The 26,594-nt window shown below is 45.6% G+C and overlaps 2 protein-coding genes across 5 annotated transcripts in view; both read left to right on the top strand.

The window, feature by feature from the left end:
- LOC147885110 (uncharacterized) overlaps positions 1-1,639 on the top strand; it is a 50,445-nt gene extending 48,806 nt beyond the window's left edge. The window contains exon 5 of the mRNA XM_087397272.1: positions 1,424-1,639. Coding sequence (XP_087253398.1) covers positions 1,424-1,639 — 216 coding nt within the window. The remainder of the gene's footprint in view (positions 1-1,423) is intronic.
- Positions 1,225-26,594, top strand: part of LOC147885109 (flowering time control protein FPA-like) — a 42,098-nt gene continuing 16,728 nt past the window's right edge. For 2 of the 4 annotated variants that reach the window (XM_087397328.1, XM_087397325.1), the window contains exon 1: positions 1,225-1,854. In XM_087397328.1, coding sequence (XP_087253454.1) covers positions 1,807-1,854 — 48 coding nt within the window. In that variant the 5' untranslated portion in view covers positions 1,225-1,806. The remainder of the gene's footprint in view (positions 1,855-26,594) is intronic. The other 2 variants (XM_087397327.1, XM_087397326.1) reach the window with 2 other exon arrangements.

Raw genomic sequence — 26,594 nt, 5'->3', positions numbered from 1 at the left:
AACGATGGAAGAACAATGCTATGAACTTGTGATACATAATGTAATGATCCTTAATCCACAAAATGGCTACTTCAAACTTGCGATCTCTCTAAGAAATTACACTGCTTGAGTGTAGTGACTTTCAGTCCACTAAATACCCATCTCTCTATGGAATTGCTCTGCTTGAAATTGGTCAAATCAACTAGACAAGTTTTGGACAACGCACTTTCTTCAATAAATGTGTATGTCCAACCCCTTTTTGTATATGTGTATTGCATATGCATGAAGCCAATAGTGCATGCCAAGGTCATGTTTGTCATTGTGAGGTGTCCTATGACATAATGTGATGCCATATCTCTCCAAGGAAGTACATGGTCTTAAATGCTCTAGAAAACCATCCTTGTGAGGATGGTATAATGTCTCTCCAAGGAAGTTCAACGGTGAAATTTTCTAAAACTCAAACTAGGGTAAAGAGGCCAGTAAAGAGGTGGGGGCAGATGCCACCCATTTTTTCTCATAGAAAAAGATGACGCGTCAAGCTCTCCTTTCACCATTTTTTGGCCGAATAGTGCCTAAGTACTGGGCCTCATGCATTGGTTGATAGTTTTCTATGTTCCACAATTTTTACGAAAAGTTTAAAACAAAAATTAGCTGCGTATTACTACCTAATGCCCACGATAGGTTTGAATTTGAATTCCATATTCATGAAGGCCATTTTTGCTATGGATTAGTGCTAAAAAGTTAGCCCTCCATAGTATTGGCCCCTTTACCCAAGGAAATCCAATGTTTGAAAATTCCCAAAACTCAAGGTGCCTCTCTCCAAGGATGTCCAATGCCATGCGATATCTCACAAAGGAAGTCCAATTCTGGAATTTTCCAAGACTCAAACTAGATGCTATAATTAGAATGTACTTGCCACACGGGAGATCCCTCGAAGTAAGTGCACCACAAAGCTAATTGGAAGCAAGGGGTGTGCACCGAACCATTACATGATAGGAGAAGTTGCAATACGTCGACGAAAAGTGTGATGTGTGGGTTGTCAGTTAGCTTGCACGCACACGCACGCACGTGAGCGAGGCATTACAGGGACACCATGAGGTGTGACTGTCGTTATGATATGATGATGATATGAACGATGTGGTTAACTACTTAACAATCCCCTAATTGTTGTTATTAAACTTTTTGGGGTTTGCTTTGTTCATCTTCTTCTTCATCATCATCATCATCTTCTTCTTCTTCTTCTTCTTCTTCTTCTTCATCATCAGCAGAGCATAATTTGCTCACTTCGGAGCTTCCCCTTGCTTTCTCGCAGCAATTTCACCCTCCTACCATAGCTTCCCCACCCTCTTTTTTCGAGTTCTCCTCTCCAGATTGATCCTCTCGCAGTTTTGCACCATCGGTTCGCATTTTTCGGCATTCCAAACTGCTCTCTCTTTTGAATTAGGTCACTTTGATGTTTTCAAATCCAAGCTTTTTCTCATTTGCAACATCGTTTCTCGAATCCGAACTCGGAGATTCATCAGCAGATGTTCGTCTTTTGCTGGCTTCGCAGACGTTGGCGATTGTTTCAGACCTGCACAAGCCACTCACACTAAGCCGTGCCCTATGTTGGTCTGCGGCATCGTCTGCTCGAGATCCTTTCGTTTGTCTCGTTTTCTGACCTAGTTCTCCTCCCAACCCTGTTACAGCTGTTGCCGCGTTACTTCTTGTAACTGTCTTGCACAACCACCTCTCTGGAGTTCCGTAGGCGTGCCCCCTTCTAATTCGCGTATGCGACGTCGTGCTTGACTTTATGCAATCCTAGCGTTTCGTGTGATCGACACAAGGATGACTGCACAAACAAAACAGGACAAAGAAAGCGGCACAGCCTCTCCGGTTAGCAGTTGCATACCCCTTTCCTTTTATTTGATTATTTTTCTGCTCTACACTTAGCTTGTGGATGGCTGGTCGTCATTTTTAAGTGAAGTAAAAAGGCATGTGCACAAGGGTAACGCAGCTGGAAAATCATGCTTTTGGACAAGTCATGATTGGAAGCCGTACAGACGAACTTCAGTAGACGATAGCAACAAGCTGTTTCTGATTGTGATATTCGTCTACAGCCGGAGTTTTTCGGTCTAGTGAGGATGCAGTTCGACCTTTGTCGTCTAGACGCCTGGACTTCTGCATCTGACGAAGAATGATGGCCATCCTTTTGTCGCGTTTTTTGTGGGTCATAGTAGTGGAGTTGACTTCAGTCTGTCATTATCCAAATTTCATTTCGAAGGAACCTTTCACTCGCACATTTTTTGGCAATCACGTGGCTTTTTTTTTTTCGAGAAATGGATCTTTTTCGGCCTAGGACACTTTGCGAATCAATCCCATTCTAATTCATTTCTTGTAAATTGTATACATAGAAAAACCAGCATTCAGAGCGTGCATGTACCCTTGGAATTTTAGGGGTTGAGAACAATTATTGACTAATCTTTTGAAACCTTCTGGGAGACACTCAATTGCAGCACAAATTTTTTTTAAAGGAGCCTCCACGCCACTAACGTAGAGCTGGCATCATTTTCGAGAGCATTTTATTGTTGCAAAAGGTTTGGAAGACACTATCACGAATTCTAACCAGCTTGTGTTGTCACGCTACGATGCACGTATAATTAAACTTCACCAAAGCACACCTCAAAGCAAGTTGTACACAGCAGGTCAAATTTTTTACACGATAGATCGATGGCAAACTCAGAGAAAAGCTTACTGTTTCTTCAAGCTACTCCAAGCATCCCCGCAAGCCTGAAATTTGGCGTACAAACAACATAGAATTATATTGAAGTCTTAAGCAAATCTAACATATTCTCAAACGTACTGACAGTTCAACGCTATTCCTTTCTGCCAGAAACTTACCGGCTCTGCATGAATTGCTGCCAAAAATCCTGTATTACATCTGAAAACACACCTTTGTAGGAAAACTAAGCATTTGGCATTGCTTAAAGTGGATACAGGTATCATTGGTATTGAAGCATTGTTCAGCATTTGGGTCTTCATAAAGGCCGCTGGGTGCTCCCAGTATTGATGGAAAAATAAATAAACCTCAGTTAAGACCACAGTTGCACACGATCAAGCTACGTAACGCATTCCGTGAGAGAACACCACACAGAATGGGGTTGCTGATAAGCCTTAATCTGTGTTTGACTGTACTGTTGCTACCTTTACCTTTGTTGTTTTTCATGGTTGCTATCTACGCTCTGACAGCATTACAATTTATAAATCCTATTTTCTGGACGCTCTAAGCATGCTCATCTATTCTAGACATCAAAACCTGAAGAGCATCCCTCATCACGAGCATGAAAACAGCACAGTTTGGACTGACTATTGGCCTCTTTCAAATGCTACCACAACCAAACACGTGCAAGCCTCCTAATACTGAACCAAGAAGCAAGCGTACCCGGTGAATACAGCATGGATCGCAGAAATTGGATTACTCCCAAAGCACGTTGACATAATGTTTGTAAGGAGTCTTTAAGAGCCTGTTTTCATTTTCATAAGAGATTCCTTAAACCTGGTTCGTTTCAGTAAAAGATTTTTGAATTTTGTAAAGCACTTTAATTAAAATCTCCTTGCTTTGGTAATAAGGTTCAGGTCACCTTACAGGGTCGTAACCCTTGGAGAATGTGCTGAATGTATCATGAGAGTGCAAGCAGTGTTAGTAGCATTTTTATGATCATGTTGCTTGTACATCTCAAAGAAAAAGTGTAATCCGCAAGGAACAGCCAAGCCAGCACATTGTTATATTCTTGAATTATGAGTAAAGAGCAGGTCATTTATGTTGGGTATAAATCCTTAAAGAGCCTCTTTAAAGGAAGAGGGAGTAGCTTTTTAAAATAAGCACTTTAAGAGTGCACTTACTTCAGAATGGCGTCTCTTTGAGACCTTGGATGATCAAGGGGTCGCTCGGTGGAATTTTTTGGACTTTCACATGCATGTGCTTTCTTGCCTAAAATCATGGCAAGCATTTGACATGCATGACGGTGGTGTGATAATGGACCCGTGAGCACCTCTTGACTGTAGTGTCTTTTTGGTGGAAGTGTGGCATTTATCTGGCATGGTTTTAACATGTAAAACCTGATGCCTATTTAGGGTCCCAATGGTCAAGTCCTGGTTAAAAATTGCTATTGGACCAATACAAATTGCTATTTTGTCCTCATATAGTCCAAGCATTTTATGGCCCTCATGAGGATGGCCTATTTTTGGTTTAGTATTTTTACGGTCTAGTTGATTCGGCATGTGCTTTTGTCAAGTGAGTTGGCAAGCATAGCAAGTTGTCTTAAAGGAGCATGGGCAATTTTTCCAGACTGACGAAGCAGTAATGTCTCCACAGCTTTGTCTGCATTGTAGGTATCCAAATCTCTTAGCGCGCTGCTTGTATGCTGTGCGGCCATTGTGAGCAAGGCCATCTCCTTTAGAGATGCATCAGCTGCAGGATGCTTTTTCTTGGTTGGGTAATGCTTCTGTCAATGCTGATCAATGTATGCTGCTGTTGAGGGCTGGACTTACCCTTGAGTGATGCTTCAAGGGTTGTTTGATTGGGGCTTTTCAGCCAGGTTATCAACCTTTAAGTATAGTTGCCCTTCACCTTGTGGTTTTGGTTGGTGAAGTAAGGCCGCATGATGGCTATATAACATTTGTCCTAGACTAGCACCTTGGAGAAGCTCCTGATTACTTCATTGTTATGTTAGGGCTGCTTTTTGCTTCTGGTTAGCATCTTCTCTTTGAAGGGCAGGGATTTGTTCAGATGCCCTGGTTTCATGTCTAGAATTTGTCTTTATGCAAAAAGGATGGAAGCATTAGCATAAGGAAAGTTAGTTCATTGAGTCAAGGTTCAAAAGAAAGATGCCTTAATGTGCAAATTCATAATTATCAATCAGATTGCACATCTGCACCTAGGAGAGATTCAATTGCACATCTGTGCCTAGGGGAGATTGCACATCTGCACGTACGGCAGATTCAATCGCTTTGCATTTATCCCCAGCAGTAGTGTACGGCGCATTAGGCTCATTGATGTATTTTACGTTACTTCTTCACCGATACCTCACCTATAGATGGGGATGATAAGAACATGTAAGCAAGCCACAAAGGTGTTTTTTCCAGGATGACAAAATGTAAGTTGTGTGATGTTCTGGTATAGCCAGTATCCTCAGTACCATCATTTAGCTGGTCTTCTATGAAATAAAGAATTCAGAGGTGTTATGTGACCTTTGAGTCCCTCAAATCTCCTGGAAGTCCCCCAAATGTATGCTATCTATGCATACTAAGGAATAGTTCAGCGTACCCTTGGTGAAAACAGCAGCAAGCACTAGAGTAAGATGAATCATAGGTTGAGGAGAAGGGCAGCGGAAACTGGTATATGTATCAACTTTTTGGGTCTGCCATGTATGCTAATAACTTACACTATTTGTGATTACAAGCTGCCTAATGTTTCATAACCATCATCACTTACCATTGTCTGTAAGCCATACTTTTTTAGCCAAATAGTCTGAAGGAATGGCATTTATTGTGATTTCTTCCATGGCGAATGGATAAATTTCCCAACCTGTTTCAGGCTGCATGACTTTTAATTTCCAGGGTTATGTATATCAAGTACATTGGAATGCCTACGTATTGACAAACGGGGGACAAAGCAGCTGTGGCTTGTCTTCAACTCTTGAAAACTGTGCGTGCCCCATGAGTATCAGCTTGGTATATGCGTATGAGAGAGAGAGAGAGAGAGAGAGAGAGAGAGAGAGAGAGAGAGAGAGAGGCTTGCACAGGTGACGTAGGGCAGCGCTTACATCCACAGAAGTTTTGGCAATAGCAGATTTAAAATGTTTCTTTTAAGATTATAATGGTTGCATCAGACATGCTACTGCAGCTAAGGACAGCTTTAGCACCTTTAATCAAATTTCTCTTGTTTTGGAAGACCAACAAACAGTCTTTACAGAATGGGGTGCTTGTGTAGGCTGAGTAAGTGCACTAAATACACGAAATTCCAACAATTTATGAAATGCCGTGTTCACATTCCAAAGGTTTATGTTGGAGACCAGCTGTCAAAGAATAGGGCAGCAAACCTCTGGCTACCCTCATGGTGGAAGGTTGGGCCCCAAGGATGATCTCATTAGCTCTCTAGATTTCACTCCAATGCCCACACAAGTAAATGAATGAAAGGTATCGCTCAGAGCTGGAATTTTCACAGTGTGACAGGCAAGCCTAAACTGTAGATAGAAATGGTGCAAATTGCTCCACATGTAGAGAGCCAACTCCTGAAAACTACCTACAACCAAAATGGCTGCAAAATTGAGAACACAAGTGCCAATCACTGCTGCAATATCTCTCTGCGTACCTTCAGAGGCTTCAGTGGGAGTGAGGAGGAGGGAGGCGAGTGCTCCTTTTTATAGGTAAGGGAGGGGGACACTGCTCCCCTCTAGAACAGGCGATCACCCAGCCCATGTGTCAAGTACTCTGGACCCCCCTAGAGGGCTGACCTGACTGGCCGACCCAAACACTGCTCATATGCTGACCTGTTGGTGGCCATGATATGGCCCCTAGTTGGTTAAAGGCAGGCTTTTTGGAGGTCACTGCTGCACCTGTGAGCCTCTGTTCAAGGAGAAAATGGGTGCAGTAGAATGGGGAGAAGACGGCTAGGTATGGCTGCGCAGACCCTGAGTTAGGGCTGCATGGAGGAGCAGGCAGGCTGCCGAAATGGCAGCACGTTTGCTGTATGGTAGGGGTCTATTTACAGCCTGGTCACAAGTGAAAGAGAATTAGTGTAGGAGGGAAACTTGTAGAAATGCAAATTGTGATTAAATTTTTTTCGGATGTTGTAAGATGAAAAGAATCAAGAAGTAAGGTCAATTACCAAGGTTCAAATGGCAAAGATACGTTTTATGTGAGAGAAAATCTTGAGAGCCAAAGCTTGCCGGAGTGGAGTAGTGATATGTCTCCGACCACTCGTTGGCTTCACACAAATCTCTTTCTTTCTAGACATGGGTCCACTATTTTGGTGTTAAGCTCGCTCTGCATCTTGCTCCGACTGCGCTTTCTTTGTGAACACCCTAAAGATCTCTATTTGCAAGCAGCTACAGCTTATTCAGCAATTCATCTGACTTAAATAGTGGATATAAAAGTGTTGCAAGCCCATGGTTGGGCCTACACATGAAGTGCCATCCCGTATTCACTAGGGACCTTATTTCTTATAACCTAAATAAGAGGAAATGGTGCCATGGTTGGGCCTACACATGAAGTGCCATCTAGTATCCACTCGAGACCTTATTTTTTACAGCACATGAAGTGCCATCTCGTATCCACTAGAGACCTTTTTCTTGCAACTTACATAATAGGAAAAGGATATACAATTGGACAATTGATCAATTGCAATTTATTATTTGCCAATGAACTGCAACAAGGAGCTTTCAATTGTTAAATCGACAAACAGAGGGTACGCACAGTGGAAGACTGATACAATACCCAGGAGCTCACGCAGTGTGTGTGGGGTGTGGAATCACAAACTTCTTAAACTTATGTGCTTCAAATAGATGTAGACTTATCAATAGACAATGATCCAGCCACATATAGAAGCTACCAAGAGAATATATTTCCATTCAAAATTATAGACACAATACAAAGAGAGAGAAGTCCAAAGTCCCACAAGAGGGTGGTCCTTTAATCTTACCAACACGTACTTGTACTATTTGCCGGATCTCTCTAGAACTTGAGCCCCCGTGCTCTACCTCGAGCGTATGTAGACTGTCTGTCCAGATCCTTTCCACCATGCCGTCTGGAAGCCAGCCTAGGTGTGCAGCACCTTGAGCTTAGTCTGAAGCCCTATGTCAACCTCCTTCTCCTCCTATGTGTAGGTCCAAGGGAGGGCTTCCTGCTGCTCCTGTCTGCTCCTCAACTGCTGCTGCAAGTAGGTGAATAATGAGTCCTGTATGCCGCCCTTTTACTGGCCGACTTTTACTGCCCCACGGCCGACTCAGCAGCTTCATTAAATGCGCCCCCTCTGGGGCTCAAAACTAGGGCCCCTTGGCCCTCACATCAAGGCAGGGACCCAGCCCCTAGGTCTGCCCTATATAAGGCCTGGTTGGCTGCCTCCAAGCAGCCCAACCAGCCTCATTCTTTGACTGGCCCATGTGGTTTTTTGTCCGGCCTTGGCTGCGCCCTTTCTTGGCTCCTTGATCGGTCTCCACACATGTGCGCCTTCATCCCGCACTACTCTGTACTTCTGTTGATGCCACTTGTGAGCTCATAGCCTCTTCTTATGGGTTCCTGCTGCTGTCCTCTGCTCCGCCTGCAGATCAGCCAGGTACCCTTGTCCTCTCTTCTTTCCATTCGGGGCACATGCTGCCCTAGGTCTCCCTCCCCCATGCTCTCCTCATTTGGTGACCTTTCCAAATCAATATCCAAGTGGCAAGGAGATATTTGAAAGGATTTAGGCTCTTACACTCTGGTGTTAAGGAGTTATATGTACTCAATGGCAAGAATACTCCCCTCCATATTAGTCAATCGCAAGACATCAAATAATGGATGGAGAGTTTTTGGAAAAAAATATGGATGGAGAGCTTTAACTATGTCACTCCAAAATGAGTGGTCCAAGCACATCATCTATACTATCATGCCTTTTGACTTGATAGAGTCAAGCCACTCCAACAACAACTGAGACATCACTATTTGTCAAAGAGATGCATGCAATGCAAGAAGGCGCTCTACAACAATGTGCATGTATGCAATGCATGTCTTCGATGGGTCCAGCAATTTTCAAGTTGCTAGCTTCCTATGTATGGCCAAGGCCTTTGGCTTCTTCTTAAAGAAGGCTGCAACGGTATGAGTAGACTGCATTACCCTAGCAATCCAAGGGAGTTGACTGATGTTCTTCCTAAGGAGGTCTATGCAATGCAAAGCACAAGGAGTCCATACAATGGAAAGAAACTTTGTCTCCACAAAGTCTCCCATCTTCATGCGATTACTTGTGTTGTCTATAACAACCTGATCACATGCTGAGGCCCTATGTCAATGATAGCCTGTTAGATTTACTGAAAAACGACTTCACTTGTAGTGCTAGCACCTCCTTTATGTGTAGCAATAACTTTTAGGAAATAGGTGTCAAGGCATGAAAATCCAATATATATGGTGTTCTTCCTCTTGACGAGACTCTAGTCATTAGAGAGAATGCTGCAACCAAATTTCTTCCCATCCTCCTTGATAGGATCAAGAGCCCTGTTAATCCTGGCTATCTCCTCCTTAAGGACAGATCCGCATTGCACTACAGGTCCCATAGTTGCCATCGCCTTGATCATCCCCTTCCATTGTGATTTTTGCATTGAAAGCAAAATTGCATTTGAACACAATCCTCTGAATTTCAATGTCTGCCGCATGCAAGGCTGAATCACACCAAAAGAAGGGCCTTACCTGAAAGAGAGGCTAGCTCCTATGAGCCTTCAAGAATTGATAAACCTATGTTGGACAGCATTTACAGGCTCCTCTCTACATTTGATGGCAGCTTGTTGTGAGGCTCTATCACTGAGTTCTCTGGACCTCCCTGCTGCTGAAAGTGCAGCCCATACTGAAGGCCCCCCCCCCCCTGCCTCTCCCCCTCGAGGGGCTTTATATAGGGCTTGATGCCCTGCTGACCTGGCTGACCAGCTACAGACTGCTGGCCAACCAGTCTGTCAGCCCACCCAGACTGGGCTGGCCACGTTTACTGACCAGATGACCAGTCCAGGGGCCTATAAATAGCCCTGGAACTGGCACTTTTTACCTCCTCTGACCTGCTGCTTTGTGGGCCTCTGCGCCACCCCAGACCTGCTGCTGCTGCTGACCTGATCTATCTGCTGGCTCTGCCCCAACCTGATGCTGCTCTTTGCTATTGCTGTATGCATAGTTGCAAACATACTCGTTTGCAAACTGAGGCAAACGTTTGTAAAAAATACGTTTGCAAACCTTCAATTTTTTGGAGCTTGCAAATTTGGGGCTTTTTGTCAAAACCCCTTAAAACTTTCTGATGTATTTCTGATGTGTTATTTCTAGGAAAACCAGCAGCCTGCAGGTATTACAGCAGGAAAATAGCAAGTAATCCATATGTCAGGAGAAAGACACACGTATTTTATAGGGTCCACGTTTGTTTCAATCTGCCTTCTGATGCAAACGTTTGCAAACCTTTGTAAACTGCAAACATTTGCACCATGCAAACGTTTGCTTGCAACTATGGCTGTATGCAGGGCCTATATCATGGCCCTGGCAATGCATGTGTGCTGCTTTATGTGCATCCCTTGCAGTACCGACCAGGTACAGATCCCATAAGGACCCTGTACTTGCTGTACATGCTGCCCACATGGCAGCCTGTATGCTGCCTGTGTGGAAGCTGTACTTCCCATCCCAGATCCCCCCGTGGCAACCCCTATCTCTAGCCACATGGCATCTCCCATACTCCTTTCCTTCTGCTGGTACACCTCCCCCATGACCTTCTCATTTGGGGGCTCATAGGTGGGGAGATGACCCTGATAATCCCAACAAAAAATGGTGCCTTGAGAGAATGCTGGCCTTCTAGGGCCTTCCATAGATTCTGCCAGCTTGTTATTTTCCAAATGACACCATTGTTTACATAATGATATCCTTCTTTCAATTAAGCAAACTATTTTTTACATAATGACTTCCTGATCTCACTTCAAGAATACAACAGGGGACAAGAAAATGTTCGTGTGCCTCCACCTATATCTTAGCCATTCCTAGTTGCTTATAGCGCTGAGCTCCTCTGTGAACTCCTGCTGCTTCCTTTAATGTCCTTTATGTTCCCAAAATAGGAATTCTACTTGTTCGCTCACCCGCCACAGGCGGCTGTTATCTCAAATGCCACATGGGGTGTTAGTTGATATACATTGTTCCATATCATTGCAATGTAAACAAATACCTACACTCTAAGCCTCTTCTTTACATAATGCACAGCCGGATCTTTGACTTGAAGTTGAACTAGATCTCAGTTTGTAAGGTTGTTGAACAAGGCCATAATCTAGTCAGACAAGTCCACCATCTGTTGTACGTGTCGTTGATGCTGCCACTCCCCTAGTCGCTCGGGAAGCCAACTTCAGGCTGCAAAGGAGCAAGTAGGTTTGCTATCCCACTTTGCCATCATCAACATATGGTAGGATAGGTATGATCGATTGTGCCAAAACCAATCCCAGCCTCCTAGTGTGTCTACAAAGGAGGCTAGCTCATCAATGCAAAGATAGAAGAGGGTGGGGGAGAGGGGGCATTCCTACTTCACCCCAATGGTGCTGCTCACCTCCTTTGACATCCACTGTGTGATGTGCACTATGCCTATAACCTTCTTGCGCAAAGCCATAAGTGCCCATATAACGTCATGTGCTATATCCAAGGCCCAAAGTCTTGCAAAAATGCAAGCTCGCGATAGAAAATTGAATAACTTTGGAAGTCCACAAAAGAGCAGTATACTTTGTGTTTTTGGTGTCTGGCCTCCTCTTGAGGCTGTGGGGGTGAAGATGTGATCCAGTGTGGACCAATCCCATTTGAAGTGTGCTTGCCTAGTCGATGCCCACGCTGTCACGATGCTCACTAATGTGTATCTCAAGAGCTGACCCATAAACCTCGGGCATCTATGGGCAATCATGATGATGCGGTAGTTATTTTCATCCATGGGTATGATGGTGTTGGAGGTCCAAAGAAGTCGGAAAGTGGCTTCATTAAACAATCTTTAAGTGAGCTATGGTGAAGAGGGTGGAGGTGGTGTGGCAACGGATGTCTTGTAAGACATACATAGGCTGATCAAGAATGTTGGAGAGAGAGAGAGAGAGAGAGAGAGAGAGAGAGAGAGAGTCTATCAACGTCCACAGGAGACCAAAAGGTCTATGGGACAGCAAGAAACCCTCTAGTACATCTGCTTTAGGAAGGGCACATGGCAGCTCCCAAGGAGTGCAAAAAGCCACCTACATGATAGTCTGGAAGAGTAAATAGCCATACATCAGTTTAAGACTGAGAGTCTTTTGGTTTTGATTTGAACTCTCTGATTAGCTGCCCATTTTCCATTTTTTCTGGCAGCCTTGACTTTAGCTAATTCAGTTGCTTTAATCTTAAGTTGAGCTTGTGTAAGCTCCTTTGCTATCCATACTTTGGTGCCCTTCAACTTGTAAGATTGTTGAAGAAGCTTAATCCGCATATCTTTTGACTTCAGTGTAAGGATAGCATGACCTTTATAGTGCAAAATAGAAGCTGGCCTGGAGTCGTCATCATCCTGCTCATCATCATCCACCCATTCAATGTTGGGCAAGCTTGCTTTGATCTTTGTCAATATTTCACTATATGTGTCCTCTTTGTACCAATCTTCTGGGAGCCCCCCTATTCTAATCTTCAACACATTATCACATCTAGCTTCGTGTTCTTTAATCTCTGCTTGAATATCTAACTTACATGCTTTGGTGTTCACTTCCACAATCACTTCCTTCTTAGTAGTTTGTACTTCAGTGTGAACAAGATCTTTGACTGTAGAGACTAGCTGCGGGGTGGGGGGGAATCCTTACAAGATTTTACAGCCTCATCAATTAGTGCCTGCTTACCAGGCCCTTCTAGAATGTGAAGTCGAGCCTTTACTTCAGCTAGTTCAATCGTAGCTCTCTCAGTGCCTGCTGCAGATAAAAGATCTGATCCTGTTGCCCAAGGATGGGTCATTTTGAGCCTTCTTGTTGGTAATTCCATGCATATGGAGAGGGTGTCATGGCTGCAACTATAGAGTACTAAGTCTTGATGGATGTTAGAGGAGAGGGTAGGCCAATAGTCCATAGTTGGCTGTCTGTTTGAACCCCCTAGCTTAACCTAAACCCCGAGTTGGGTTGGAGGTTTAGTCCAACTCGAGGTTAGGGTTAGTTAGCTACTTCTAACGGGTACGGAGGGAGAGGTACGAATGGAGAGGTACGGCTTCTTTTGACGGGCGGTACGGTACTGGTTGCTTGTTGACGGCTATACGGACGGAGGGGGAGGTACGGACAACGGGATTGTACGGTACTGGCTGCCTGTTGACGGGTTGTACGGACGGGGGCACGGATAGGAAAGGTACATAGGTACGGACGAGATGCGGACAGGGAAAGAGAGAGAGAGAGGCTAACGGGAGAGGAGAGGCTGAGCAGGGAGAGGCTAGCAGGAGGGAGAGGCTAAGCGGGAGAGGCTAGCGGGAGGGAGAGGCTGAGGGGTATGGACGAAGTACGGACGAGGTACGGATGGGGAAAGAGAGAGAGAGAGAGAGGCTAACGGGAGAGGGGAGGTTGAGCGGGAGGGGGGGGGGGAGAGAGAGAGAGAGAGAGAGAGTTGTATTAAGGTCTTCGGGAGGCCTCGTGGGCCTTTGAGAATGAGACAAAGTGCAATCAACAGAATAACTCATACAAGACGCCATGGGCTGAAGCAAAGGGCTCACTAAGGCCCTTGTTGAGTGCTAAGCTAATGATCTCAAAAACTCAAAAAGCACACTCTTTGAGGCTCTCAAGAGACTCCAGTAGGTAGTGCGAAAGCTCTGACATATTTAGGAGTCGTGGTATCCCTCTGATGGGACGCAAAGATCTCGCTTGTTCTCAGTTATCGAGCTGTCTTTCGTCGTGGCGGGGCGTGGTCTCTGGGATCTCTATATACGATGAGCAACATCAAGGGTCACACCTTGGGCCGGTCGGACTTCTCTGAGTAGTGCAGCGATGGGTTGGGCCTCTATTGTGCATGCTCTGGTCATCCCCTGTGGCGCCTGCTCCACTGCTCTGCGTTGTCTGTGCCTGCTGATCTGTGCTGTCCTCATGTCAGCTATTTCCTCATCCTCTACTCCGATGTGTCTCGAGGCTGACTCGAAGGCATAAAAATCAATGACGTGTCTTTGTGCTCGGTCCGTGTCCTGTAGTATTGTCCCAGACATTTGTGGTACTGTCCGCTCCTACTGTCTCATCTGGTAACCTTTGATATTCCCAAGAAGTGGTCCCGGTAAGATTGGATCTTGGTAGGGAACTCCTGGTCCCCTCCCCAAGTCTGTGACGTGTATAAAGGGAGTAGGTTACGGTTGATCTCATCTCGTGGGATCTGGAGGGGTGGGGAGTCCAAACTATATTGAAAGGGGGTAGGCAATCTATCTGAAAGCCCTGAGACCCAAACCATTTGGAGATGTGTGCTTACTAGGTTGTGCTGACCCTGCTCTCAGCTAATAGTGTAGATGACTCTAATGCCAACCTTGGTAGTCTCCATCTGGGTAGGGCCCACCCCCTGTGCAAAGAAGATGGCATCAATCCGCAATGGTGTCATAGTGAACTCAGCCTGTATGATATGGTGAGGAACCGATGGTTTACTCCTGATCATCCTAGACCCCATGATTACTTGTAGCCTCTCGAATCTGTGTCACTCAGCTGTCAGTAGATCACATCCCTAGAAGGGTGCTGCATACATGGTTGTTGGTCTCACTATGTATCAAAGAGCCACCCCTTCATCGGGGGATCCTGGAAGTGTGCGTGGAAGCACTATCTCTCCAACTGAGCTAGAGCTCCTTGCCCTCATGTGAGTCGCGCGCGAATGTGTATCATCTTGAAGACATGCCTCACGAAAATTGCCCCAAGAAATGTATCTATCTTTACTCTCTCCACTGGCTCCCCTCAGTATGTGAAACTGTGCCACTGAAGGCACTGCACATGAGGTGTTGAAAATCATGACCTTGGTCTTGCCAAGGCTAACTGTCAAGTCTCTCTCTCTCTGCAAAACACCTCTAGAGCCTCAAGATGCCGCTGTAGGCTTGTCCAGAAGAGGAAATGAGAACTATGTCATCCGCGTATAGCAGGATTTGTATCATCAAGTCTGCAAGCAAGGATCCCTCTCCTCCTAGGTGGTCGATGACCATGTGAGCTGCCACGTTTCAAAGGATGCGCCGAGTACGGGGGGTCCCACTCCCCCGCTTCCTAGCCACGCAAGGTCCCTCTCCTCCCAAAAAATTCCGCGAGGGATTAGAAGAGGGTCTTAAAATAAGCCTTTATATTCAAGGTCCCCAAGGGGGCACTATTGCTTTATGGGATTATTATCCCGAAAGTACACGTGTCTGCAAGCTGCGAGTTCTCCATGATCCACACGCCAATTGAGGACAATAAGGTCGGACCAATCAACAAAAGCGCACCCAACCAAATGCCATCGAGTAGCCAACCGCCAAAACCCACGAGAGAAACACACTTGTCAAGGAGTTAGGAGCCACCGTCAACACAAACGAGTCGCACTTCAATGATCGCCACAGATCGCGACACCTCTTCAACACACAGTCCACAGAATCCTTGCCGTCGCCACGTGTCACGCAAGCGCCATCCGCAACGCGCAGTCTTGCTCTGATACCATGTTGGCAGCCATGCGAGCTGCCATATTTCTAAGGATGCGCCGAGTATGGGTTATCCCACTCCCCCGCCTCCTAGCCACGTAAGGAGCCCCCTCTCCTCCGAAAATATCCCAGGAGCGATTAGGGGAGGGTCTTCAAATAAGCCTTTATATTCAAGGCCCCCAAGGGGGCACTATTGCTTTATGGGATTATTATCCCGAAATTACACGTGTCAGCAAGCCGCGAGTTCTCCATGCTCCACACGCCAATTGAGGGGTGTATGCCACCACCTCCAACAGATGAACGTTGTGGTCTCATCAATGTAGAGCCCAAAGAGTGTCGGAGAGCGGGGCATCCTTGCTTCACCCCGATCGTGCTCTCAACCCAATCTGATAGACGTCCAGGTACACGTAGCCTCCCTCTGACAGATTCATACAAGTTCATCATGCCCCAGATCATGACTCCTGGTATCTGCATCTTTTGAAGTCCTTGTATTAGGTGGGCTCGTGGGATTGTGTCAAAAGCCTTCCAAACGTCTACCAAGCAAGCATAGACTGTTGGGATATCTCAAGGTGTATGCCTCAGGCACACCTTATGTTTCTATGTGTGAGTGCTAGAGGCACAGTTAGGTGCCCACAAGCACAGTTAGGTGGTGGAAGAGCCACATAGGATGATTGAGAGAATCTAGGAGCAGATTGAGGAGATGATTGTGGAGCTCTGAGGTCATCAGTGATGTCAGTGAGCTTGTATGAGGTGCCTACTTAAGGACCTCACTCTTCTTCATTCCATATGCAAGTATTCTGATTTTGTGTCCACGCTACTCTTTCCTTTCAGTATTCCAACATGGTATCAGAGCCATTTGATCCCCCTTGAGCCCATTTCTGCCACATCATCATCTTCTTCCTCTTCTTCTTCTTCACCATCTCTCCCCCTTCTTCCAAAAATTTGCTTAAGCCTGTTCTCCTCCGATTCTCAGCCATTTCCCATGCCCTTCCAGCTGAAGATCCACCTAGTTGGGGTGAACTTCTGGCTGCAAGGAATTGACGAATCCTCGCTTCTGCTCGTCGCCATTACAGGAAGGTCGTCGACTGTCTCTTCTGCGTTTTCTCCCAGCACACTTGATCTTTCTCTAATTCCTTTCAGGGGGGGCTGGTCCATACCTAGAGCTACCTTGTGCTGAAATCTGAGCAGCAATGGCTGCATATTGAAGGAGAAAACAGAGAAAAACCAATCGATTTTGTTGAAGAAGGAGAAGGCGACGTGACGCGTTTTTTCGCCTCTTCTTCCCAGAGGTTCTACTGTGGTATACCAGCTTTCTTTTGCCTCAGAAAGCCCCCTTTCTTTTGCTTTGAAGAGTGTGCTATAAGCCCTCCAAGTTCAGCTCTCTAGTTTTGACAGTTTTGACAAGCTTTTGAAAATGATGCTACATAAAATGCTACTCTAGCATTTCTGGTCTTTTGAAGCTTTCAATAACTTTAGTACAAGTGTGGCTTCAGTTTTGTTTTGAATTACTAGACCTGGTTTTGATTGGAAAGTTCTCATTTTAAGCCACTTCTATGAAGCATGTAAAAAGAAGCATCATTGTTTGAAATCTAGTCACTACTATTTGCTACATCAAGTGCTCATATTTTGGAAGTCTTTCAGTTATTTTTGCCTTGTAAGAGAGATAGAGACTGCCCAATATTTGGGTTAGACCCTCTCATGGCTACCATATTTAATCTTGAGAAGTTCAATGGAAAGGGCTTCCATACATGGCAAATGAAGGTGAAATTTGCATTGATGCGGGAGAACTTATGGGGACTTGTCAAACCTACTCCTACCGCTTCTTCTACGGCCTCCAATGCTGGAGAATCTTCAACTCCGTCACGACCGGCAAGGGATCCAGCAAGAGAAGAAAAGGCATATGGTATCATTGCTCTTGCTTTGGGTGATGATTACATACACCATATCTCTGACTTGGAGTCTCCTTCGGAAGCTTGGCAGAAGCTAGACATGATTTTTGGTGCAAGCTCTCACATCTCTAAACTATCACTTAAAATCTCTTTCTTTGAATTAAAGACGGCAAGTGATACTACTTTAGCTGCTCATGTCAACTATATGCGGAGTCTTATGACTCAATTAGCTTCTATCAACTCTCCTATCACTCTTGATGATGCTATGGCAGTGTTACTTAAGAGTATGCCTGAAGGATTTGATCACATTGTTAGCACTTTGAAGAATCTTCCCAATCCTAACCTTGAAGGCATTATCTCTGCTCTTCAAGAAGAAGAAAGACATATGGAGCTCAGGAAAGGCAATGACACTGCTTATGCTGTAAAAGTCAAGAAGGGCAAGTATACTCCTTGCAATCACTGTGGAAAGACAAATCACCTTTCAAAGGACTGCTTCAAAGTTAATCCATGCAAGCACTGTGGCAAGAACAACCATAATGAGAAGTTTTGCAGAGCCAAAGCAAAGAGAAAATGCAAATCTACTTACAGTTAATGAGCCTCCACAAGATGAGGCATCCTTTGAAGATTATGCATTTTATACACATCTCTATGTATGGTCCAGATCTCTCTTTTTATGTCAAGGTACTCAGCCTGGATAGTCCTCCAAAATGAATGAAAATAAACTATTGTGTTTTGTAAACACCTCTGGTCACCTTATGATGTAGGCCATGTGTATGTTTTGTTCCATGGTACCTCCTGCAGACATTGTGTGCATGTACATGCAGGGGAGATAACCATTGGAAAGTCTTTTTGTATCCCTTTTTGTTTACCTTACACCCAAGGGAACCCTTGCTAGCATGAGAACCTAGCCATAGATTTATCCTTGACCACCATGAGATGGCATGAGAAACTATGAGACTAGATGTATCCTTGACATAGCCTGAGGCATTTCCTTGAGGGGGGGTTTGTTGGGATATCTCAAGGTGTATGCCTCAGGCACACCTTATGTTTCTATGTGTGAGTGCTAGAGGCACAGTTAGGTGCCCACAAGCACAGTTAGGTGGTGGAAGAGCCACATAGGATGATTGAGAGAATCTAGGAGCAGATTGAGGAGATGATTGTGGAGCTCTGAGGTCATCAGTGATGTCAGTGAGCTTGTATGAGGTGCCTACTTAAGGACCTCACTCTTCTTCATTCCATATGCAAGTATTCTGATTTTGTGTCCACTCTACTCTTTCCTTTCAGTATTCCAACATAGACTTTCTGTGAATTCAGCTAATGCCTTATCCAGTAGTGTTTTCTTAGCTAGCAAGGCCACATTTGTGGCTTCCAAATTATCTATTTTCTCTATGAGGGCTATGCAAATTTTATTGAGGTTGGTGAGGACATTTTTTGCAGGCTTATTAGGTGTCCCTGCTGAGTAGGCTGCCATGGCATTCTCCAAAGGGTTTATATGAGAGAGAGAGAGAGAGAGAGAGAGAGAGAGAGAGAGAGAGAGAGATTAATGTCTTTGAAAGACCAAAGGGTTGATGAGACTTTAAAAAACCCAGGTACAATGAAAGCTAATGGTGGGACCACGAAACTGGTACCCATACCTAAGGCTGATGTCCGTGATGAGACAAAATAATACATGATGCTGTCGCTATGAGAAACCCAAAAGGGGAAACACCAAGGGGGAAGCCCTTGATTGCCTACTAATCGGGCTGGACCTATATATGTTGTTTGTGGGACCAACTCCACTGACTGACCGAGAGAAGCTCGTCTAATAGTCGCTTGGTATTTGGTGAGGGTTGGCGACGAGGAAGAAAGTCAGTGTAGATCACTATCGGGACTCGGCCTAGGCGGGTCAAAGCCTCCTCCTTGGTTGTCTCCATGATGTAGGCTACTGTCTGATCACTGCCATTGTCACTCCAGTGGTCTGCCTCCCCACATTGAAAAGAGAAGATATGTCTGCAGTCCTCATGTGTGTGCATCCGGGGTCGAGTTTGTTGAGTTGTGCACTCTAGCTCTTAGCTTTGTCTGGTCCCTTGCTGTCCCTGGCTCGAGTCACAAGAGATTGTTGGCTCGAGTCATAGGAGAAAAATCCATGATTGTGCTCTACTTGGGCTCAGCCGGTCCCTCCTATGCTCTTCTTTATGCTCGTATAAGTTGATCTCTTTGTCTAAGGGCCCAAGAAGGAAAGTGGCCACAATTCATTGATCAAAATGTGCCAGGAACTCTCTGAGTGGGCCAAAACTGCTACGGAAAAGACAATGATGTCATCCACGGATCTCACTATCCACAGGGCCTCTGAATGCAATGTAATCCTTTGTTGCGGTTGTTGGATGGGAAGCAATGGGCAGGAAAGAAGTTGAGAAATCAATGGAGTGTACTTGCAAATGGATAATGAGAGTACAAGAGTAGCCAATATATGACCCAACTAGCTTAGGACTAAATGTCCTAGTGTACTCTAGGACTACTACTAACTGTACCAGGGAATGTGGCAACAAACCCCCATACCTCCTCCATGAAATGGTTAAAGTATCATGGAAATGTTATAGGGATACCTCAAAGCTAAATCATGGTCGCACATGTTCATCCATGACGGATATAGCAACTCTTGATAGTACAAGGAAAGCAGAATCACACAACAAAAGATACCAAGTGTAAAGCTTGCTGAAATGCTGCAAAATTGGGTCGTAGTAGAGCCTTCGTGAAGAGATTTGCTAAGTTATCCAGATCCTCCATCGGAACATGGGACAACTGTATGTCTCAAGCTGATAGTTGCTCACGAGCATAATAGTAGTGAACCTCAATGTGCGTGGTACGTGCATGAAACACTAGATTACACGCAGTGGTGAAAGCACTGTGGCTGTCAGTGTAGATGGTAGTAGATGTCTGGCTGACATCAATATCTGCAAGAAGCTTACGGAGCCAGACACACTCCACGGTGGCTGTAAAGGCGGCCTTATACTCAACCTCACAACTAGAAGTAGCAACCGCAGGTTGCTTCTAGAAATGCATAAAGCACCAAGCATGACATAGTTGCCATTGTGTGACACCCTCGTGTCGTAACAAGTCACTGTCCATAAAAGCATGCATAATCAATGAAGACTTATCAGCCCCAAGTGCTGCACGCATCGGAAGACACGTTTCACTGTGTTCATGCATCTGCTTAACTGGAAAACTGTATACTGCAGATTAGGCCTAGTGTGACACAAATAGATCAGGCAGTCAACAGACTGCTGATAAAGAGTAGCATCAAATGGATCACTCCATCCTCGGAGCCAGGCTCCAAAGTTGTCGAAACCGTCGTACAATCTTCAAATGGAGCTGTCCAATATACTTAGACTGGCTCATCATAATGCCCCTGCAAAATGAGCAAACTGGATGCCGAGATAATAATGCCACTGGCCCATATCGGACATGGCAAAAGATTTCCCATTGGTTCAACCATGCATCAATGCATTCGGGGTTCGGGAGTGCACGCTTCTTCTCACCTGTGAAGGTCTTGGGTGTGAAGGAGGGTGCCACAGGTATACTCCCACTGGTTCCTGCTACCAAGCCCATCATTGTGGCTTGTAGCAATGCAATCATCCATGTTTGGGCTGTAACCAAGTCTCTTTAAATGCATTGGGGTTCGGGAGTGCACGCTTTCTTTCCACCTGTGAAGGTCTTGGGTGTGAAGGAGGGTGCCACAGGTATACTCCCACTGGTTCCTGCTACCAAGCCCATTATTGTGGCGTGTAGCAATGCAATCATCCATGTTTGGGCTGTAACCAAGTCCTTCATTTAGTAGTTCTACAGTTCTGCATGCTGCTCCTTTGTCACGAGGTTTTCTGCTCTATAGTCAAGCTTGTTGCCTCCCCTTTGTGAGGCTCCTCGAGTGGAGGCATGCTGGTTGTAGGGTCTTCAAGCATGTGGTTGCATTCAGCCCTGGCAGGAGAATAGGAGAGGGATGTAAGGATATAAAGGAGGAGAGGATTCAGCAAGAGAACAGAGAGAGAAGGCAGGATGGAATTCTGCACAGAGGTGTGCGCTGAGAAAGAGAGAGGGAAAGAAGGGCTTCGTAGATGATAACATCCCAAACAGGTTCAAATCTTTGCTGTAGCTCTGAAGAAGGTGGCAGCAACAATTTGCTGCTCAATAGGCGTCCAAACAGCAGCCTGATCTGCTCCGATTCACTTGCCCATACTGGTCTCCCAGGGCCTGGTTTACAGTTTCGAAATCTTTTGTTGATGATGGAGAGGGGCAGCACTTAATACAGTGATTAGTTCCCTATGGCTGTACCCAAAAATTTCTTATACGTTTATATGGTGTTCTAGGCTCTTTGCTTCCTTGAAAGTAGGCTCCTTTAAAGCCTCAAAATCAGTCCTGATTTTGGATGAGGTTTTCCAAAAGCTCTGAAAGCTTTTTTGTTCCCCTACCTAGCCTTCAGCCCAGGCTACCTGCTGCGTATTTTCCTGTCAACCCCAGCCATGTCCCAGCCATCTAGATCAGCAAGCTCCTACTGCACCCTACAAGGATTATTCAACAACTCAACAGATCCCATCATCACATTGAATCTACATGGTAAGTGTTCATCTTCTGCAACAGTTAGTTCGCATGGAATCTTTGCTACTATTCCTGCACAATAACTGTTCTTTGCCTCAAGTAAATGCTACAGCAGATTGCACCGTCTACAGCAGAGATCACACGGTCTTTTGATTGTTTACTCACCCACTTTGAATTCCAATCAACCCAAAGGCATTCTAACTTCAACAACCAGTCAATCTTTACAGCAGCACACCACCAAAAACCTGTGAAATTCACTTAAGGAGGTGCAAACTGTTTTCTACCAGTTCGCTGCCCTCTTGTGCCAGCAAATCTGCTGCGGCAATGCACCCAGCAACTCTCAAACAGACAGCACTCAATTTCAATCTCTTGTCAATCGCACTAAGTTTGTGTAATCCCCCCCTTGCAGGTTTCACACCCCTTTGGGGTTCTTGCACAAAGGTCTAATGTTCCCTACGTCATGCTTCATCAATCGTAATTCCTACCTTGTAACACTTCAGCGACTTGCAAATCACATCGACTACTAGAACACATACCTGGTACCATTTGAGCTGCATACCTTGCATTGATTCACTGTGTTGAGGGCTGCTTTGATACCAATTGTTGCATCCCCCACTAGGATCTAATGCTAAACACAGTCCAAACACAATCAACAAAACATAATAAAGATCAGTAGGCAGTAGCCACCCCCGAGCACATGGGCTAGAGTTTAGACTGCCACAAGCCTGTGCCCATGCGCGTCTAGGCTCAAGATCTAGACTAGATAATCTAATGATGTTTGCACACTGAATACCAATACAATAGTGGACTTAATCGAGTAGGCCTTGAGAAAAAGGGACGTAGGTTAATGTGGGACTAGAGGACTTGAACACTAGCAAAGGGCCATTTGGCTATATTTAGCCAAGATGCTTTCCATAAAGTGAGATGCTCTTCTATATAACTATTTAAGAATCCAAAGGTTAGCGTCTAAGCACATAATAACAAGAGCCACACCCTCATGATATACGGCTCATTTTCCATCCTTCCTAGCGGCCTTGGCGTTGGCTGATTTTGTTGCCTTTTGGTTCTGTCGAGCTTGTGTGAGCTCCCATATCTTGGTCCCTTTCAACTTGTAAGATTGGAGAATAAGCTTGATTTGCATATCCCTTATGCTAAGTGTAATTACGGCATGCCCTCTAGAGTGATGGAATCTGTCTTGTCTTGTCTACATCTTCTTTCGTCCATTCTATGCTAGGGGTGGTTGCTTTGATGTGTTCTAGAATCTCATATATGTATCCTCCTCGTTGAACCAACCTTCAAGAAGGCCTCCTATCTTGGTCTTTAGTACATTGCTATGTTTGGCTTCGGGCTCCTTAAACTCACCTTGAATGTTTTATTTGCCTTTGTATCCACCTCTACAATCATTTCCTTCTTGATTGTTTGTACTTCTGTGTGAAGAAGATCCTTGACTATAGAGACTAATTGAGGGGTAGGAAGAGAGGCCTTGTAGGTATGCATACCTCAGCGATTGTGGCTTGCTTCTCAGGCCCTTTGAGGTCCTGGATTTGGGCTACCGGGAGCTGCCCTTGCTCTTGAGGGCCAACGATGGGCCGGATAAGGCTCCCCATTAGTATGTCTTTGCATATGGAGAGGATGTTGAGGCAACGACTATAGAGTATAGGATTTTCTTTGTTAGAGTCGAGGATACAAGGGATTTAGACGTGCATGTTTGTTCCATATTGGCCATGGTTTTGATCGCACCCCCTAGCTGAAGCTAACCCCCAGGGTTGGGCTGGCGGGTTCAGCCCAACTTGGGGTGGGAGAGATCAAGTGGGTTGGAGGGGGTTCTTGCGAGGGGAGGGAGGAGGCTGTTGTGAGGGAGGTGGTAGGGAGTTGCTGCAAAGGGCAAAAAGTGGACAGGCCGAGAGTGCGAAAGGGCTGCCACACTATTATGGGTTTCTGAGGGTGGAGGGGTGGAGTGGAGAGTTGGAGCTAGACAAAGGTCTAAGCGAGGGAGCTAGAGTAGAGGTAGTTAGAGCGTTGGAGTTGGAGTGTGGAGTGGCAAGCTTGAGGGATCCAGAAGTGATGGCGAGCTGGAGACTTTAATGTCCATAGGAGACCAAATGTTGTGGAAAAAGAGAGAAAAAGAAAGAAAGAAAGAAGTATAAACGTCCGCGGGAGGCTTCACGCGGGCCTATGGGACAAAGTGCACAAAAAGATGACTCATACAAGCCTCAATGGGTTGCAAAGGGCGTGCTAGGGCCCTTGCTGAGTATTATTCTATGTTGCTCTACTGAGTTCAGGGGCTCTAGCAAAATCACAATCAATCAAATGAATACAAATTGAATCAAATCAATCTCGGAGTTGGGACTCAGAAACTGAAGCCCGGCACAGTAGTGGCTCTTTGCTAAGCTGTGAAGATATCTCAGATTGTGCCTGTCGAGCTGTCTCATGCTGTGGCGGGGGACGCGGTCTCCTCGATCTCTGAACCCTTTAGTCTATGTCCAGAGTGACCCCTCGTCTCTGTCGGTCCCCCCTAAGGAAGGCTGTGATCGGTTGGACCTCAATAGAATGTGCTTTGCTCTCTGTCTCGTGTGTGGTCTCTTTGTCCCTCTCTTGGCGGTACCATGTTGGCTCTCTCTGCTAATCCAGGCTGCCCTCATATCAACTAGCTCCTCCTCTACTCCACTGTGTCCTGGAGTTGCCCTCATATCAAATAGCTCCTCTTCCTCTACTCCACTGTGTCCTGGAGCTGACTCTGTGACGCGTCGCCGTGACTGGTGAGCCTCTATATTCTGTGGCCTAGCTGCCTCCTGCTGCTCTTGGATTTGTAGTAGTAGTGTCTCCCTGTGCCGGCGCATCTCCACCAGATAGAGCCCAATGTAGACCTGGTCATGGAAATGTGATCAATCGGTAGAGTGGACGGCAGCCGCTCCCCTCCAGGTAGAGACAGTGGTAGCGGCCTTGGATCTCATAGTAGGTTGGGCAAGCATAAAGAAAATGCTCCTCTGTCTCTACCGCCCCCAATGTGCATAGCATGCAGATCCGTTGCTCTTTGGGTATACCTGCGGCTCTCCCCGCCTTAATCCTCAGTTGATGAGACAAAACCCGCATTTGTGCAATGGCAATTCTCAGTGCATGTGAGACTCTTCTGTCCTTGAGATAGTGGGGTCTGATGATGAATCCCTCCTCCGATACTCTCAGAAAGTGATCACGGTAGAAGGGGATCTTGGTGGGGAGCTCCTAGTCCCCCTCCCAAGTCCGAGATGTATGGACCTAGAGGAGATCTAACGTATGATACGGTTGATCTCATCTCGCGGGATCAACTCAGGAGGCACGTCCATGCTATACTGAAAGTGGGGAAGTCTGTCTATCTAGATACTGTGCCTGGCAAGCCATGGAGATATACTTGCATACCATGTGTCTGCCCCACTCTCTGCTAGTCGTCTGCTAGTCGTCTGGTTGACTCCAAGGCCAGCCTCGAAAATCTCCAATGAGGTAAGTCCCTAACTCTGTGGATGAATGTCATTGTCTGAAAGATGACATCAACTTGGAGAGTTGTTATGGGGAACTCTGCTTGTACTATCTCATGTGCGATTGAGGGCTTACTACGAGTCATCCTGGACCCCATAATCACCTGTAGCCACTCAAATCTCCTCCACTCTGTCCTTAGGAGATCGTATCCCCAGAAGGGTGCTGCATACATGGCAGTCGGCCACACTAAAGTGTTGAAAAGCTAGCCCTTCGTTGGTGGATCTTGAAAGTGTGCTTGGAAACATTGTCTCTCTAGTCGAGCCAAAGCACTCTGTCCTTGTGTGAGTTGTGCCATGACTACCTGAGACATCGTGAAGATGGGTCCTATGAAAACTGCTCGGCAGTATGTGTACGACTGCACTATCTCCACTGGCTCACCACAGTAAGTGAAGCTATGTTAACGAACCACTGCGCGTGAGGTGTTGTAGATCATCACCTTGGTCTTCCCAAGTTGAGTGTCAAGTCTCTCTCTGCTAAAAACCTCTAAAGTGCCTCTGCAACCCCTTTGCCTCCGCTGAAGATGATAGGAGGTCTATGTCATTGGTGTACAGTGGTATTTGTATCATGAGGTCAGCCAGAAGTGATCCTTTGCCTCTTAGGTGGTGTATGAAAGATGTGATCTCATCAATGTAGAGTCCGAAAAGGGTCGGTGAGAGAAGGCAGCCTTGCTTCACCCCTATCGTGCTCTCAACCCAATATGACAAACCACCTGGAGCATGAACTCTCCCTCTGACAACTCATATAGACTCAGCATACCCCAAATCAGAGTCTCTAGGATCTGCATCTCTTATAGTCTTCTGATCATGCGGGATCGCGGGACGGTGTTGAAAGCCCTCCGAAAGTCTACGAAGCAAGCGTAGACTTTTTGGTGCTCTAGACTTCGCCCCCTCAATGATAGCCCTCAAAGTGAAGATGTGATCTAGAGTGGAATTTTTTCTTCGGAATCCTACCTGTCCTAGCGCCTGTTGCCTCCGAAACCTTGTATGACTGCAAATCTCCCTCTATATCGATCCATAAATCTTGGCCAATGTGTGGCCAATCATTGTAGTTGTTTCCGTACTCGTATGGTTGGCTGAACCATACATGTATGAAATAATATTCCGTACGCGTATGGTACGGCCAATCATACTTGGCTTTTTTTGGGGAGGGAAAACGGGGTTCCTTGACCTTTACGAAAAGGTTTTTTAATCAATTTCTTGACTTTAAAATGAATACAAGTTTGAAGTTGAAAGTTTTGTAGCTCTCTGTTAATTAAATGTTTACAAGGTATATTTTCCTTTTTTTGTTCGTGGTAAAATTCACGT

The sequence above is a fragment of the Dipteris shenzhenensis genome, chromosome 26, assembly GCF_047967505.1.
Source record: "Dipteris shenzhenensis isolate YYH24624 ecotype China chromosome 26, Dip_SZ_1.0, whole genome shotgun sequence".
Classification (NCBI taxonomy): Eukaryota; Viridiplantae; Streptophyta; class Polypodiopsida; order Gleicheniales; family Dipteridaceae; genus Dipteris; species Dipteris shenzhenensis.
Note: the sequence above shows the minus strand (reverse complement) of the source record. Positions and strands in the feature narration are given on the sequence as shown.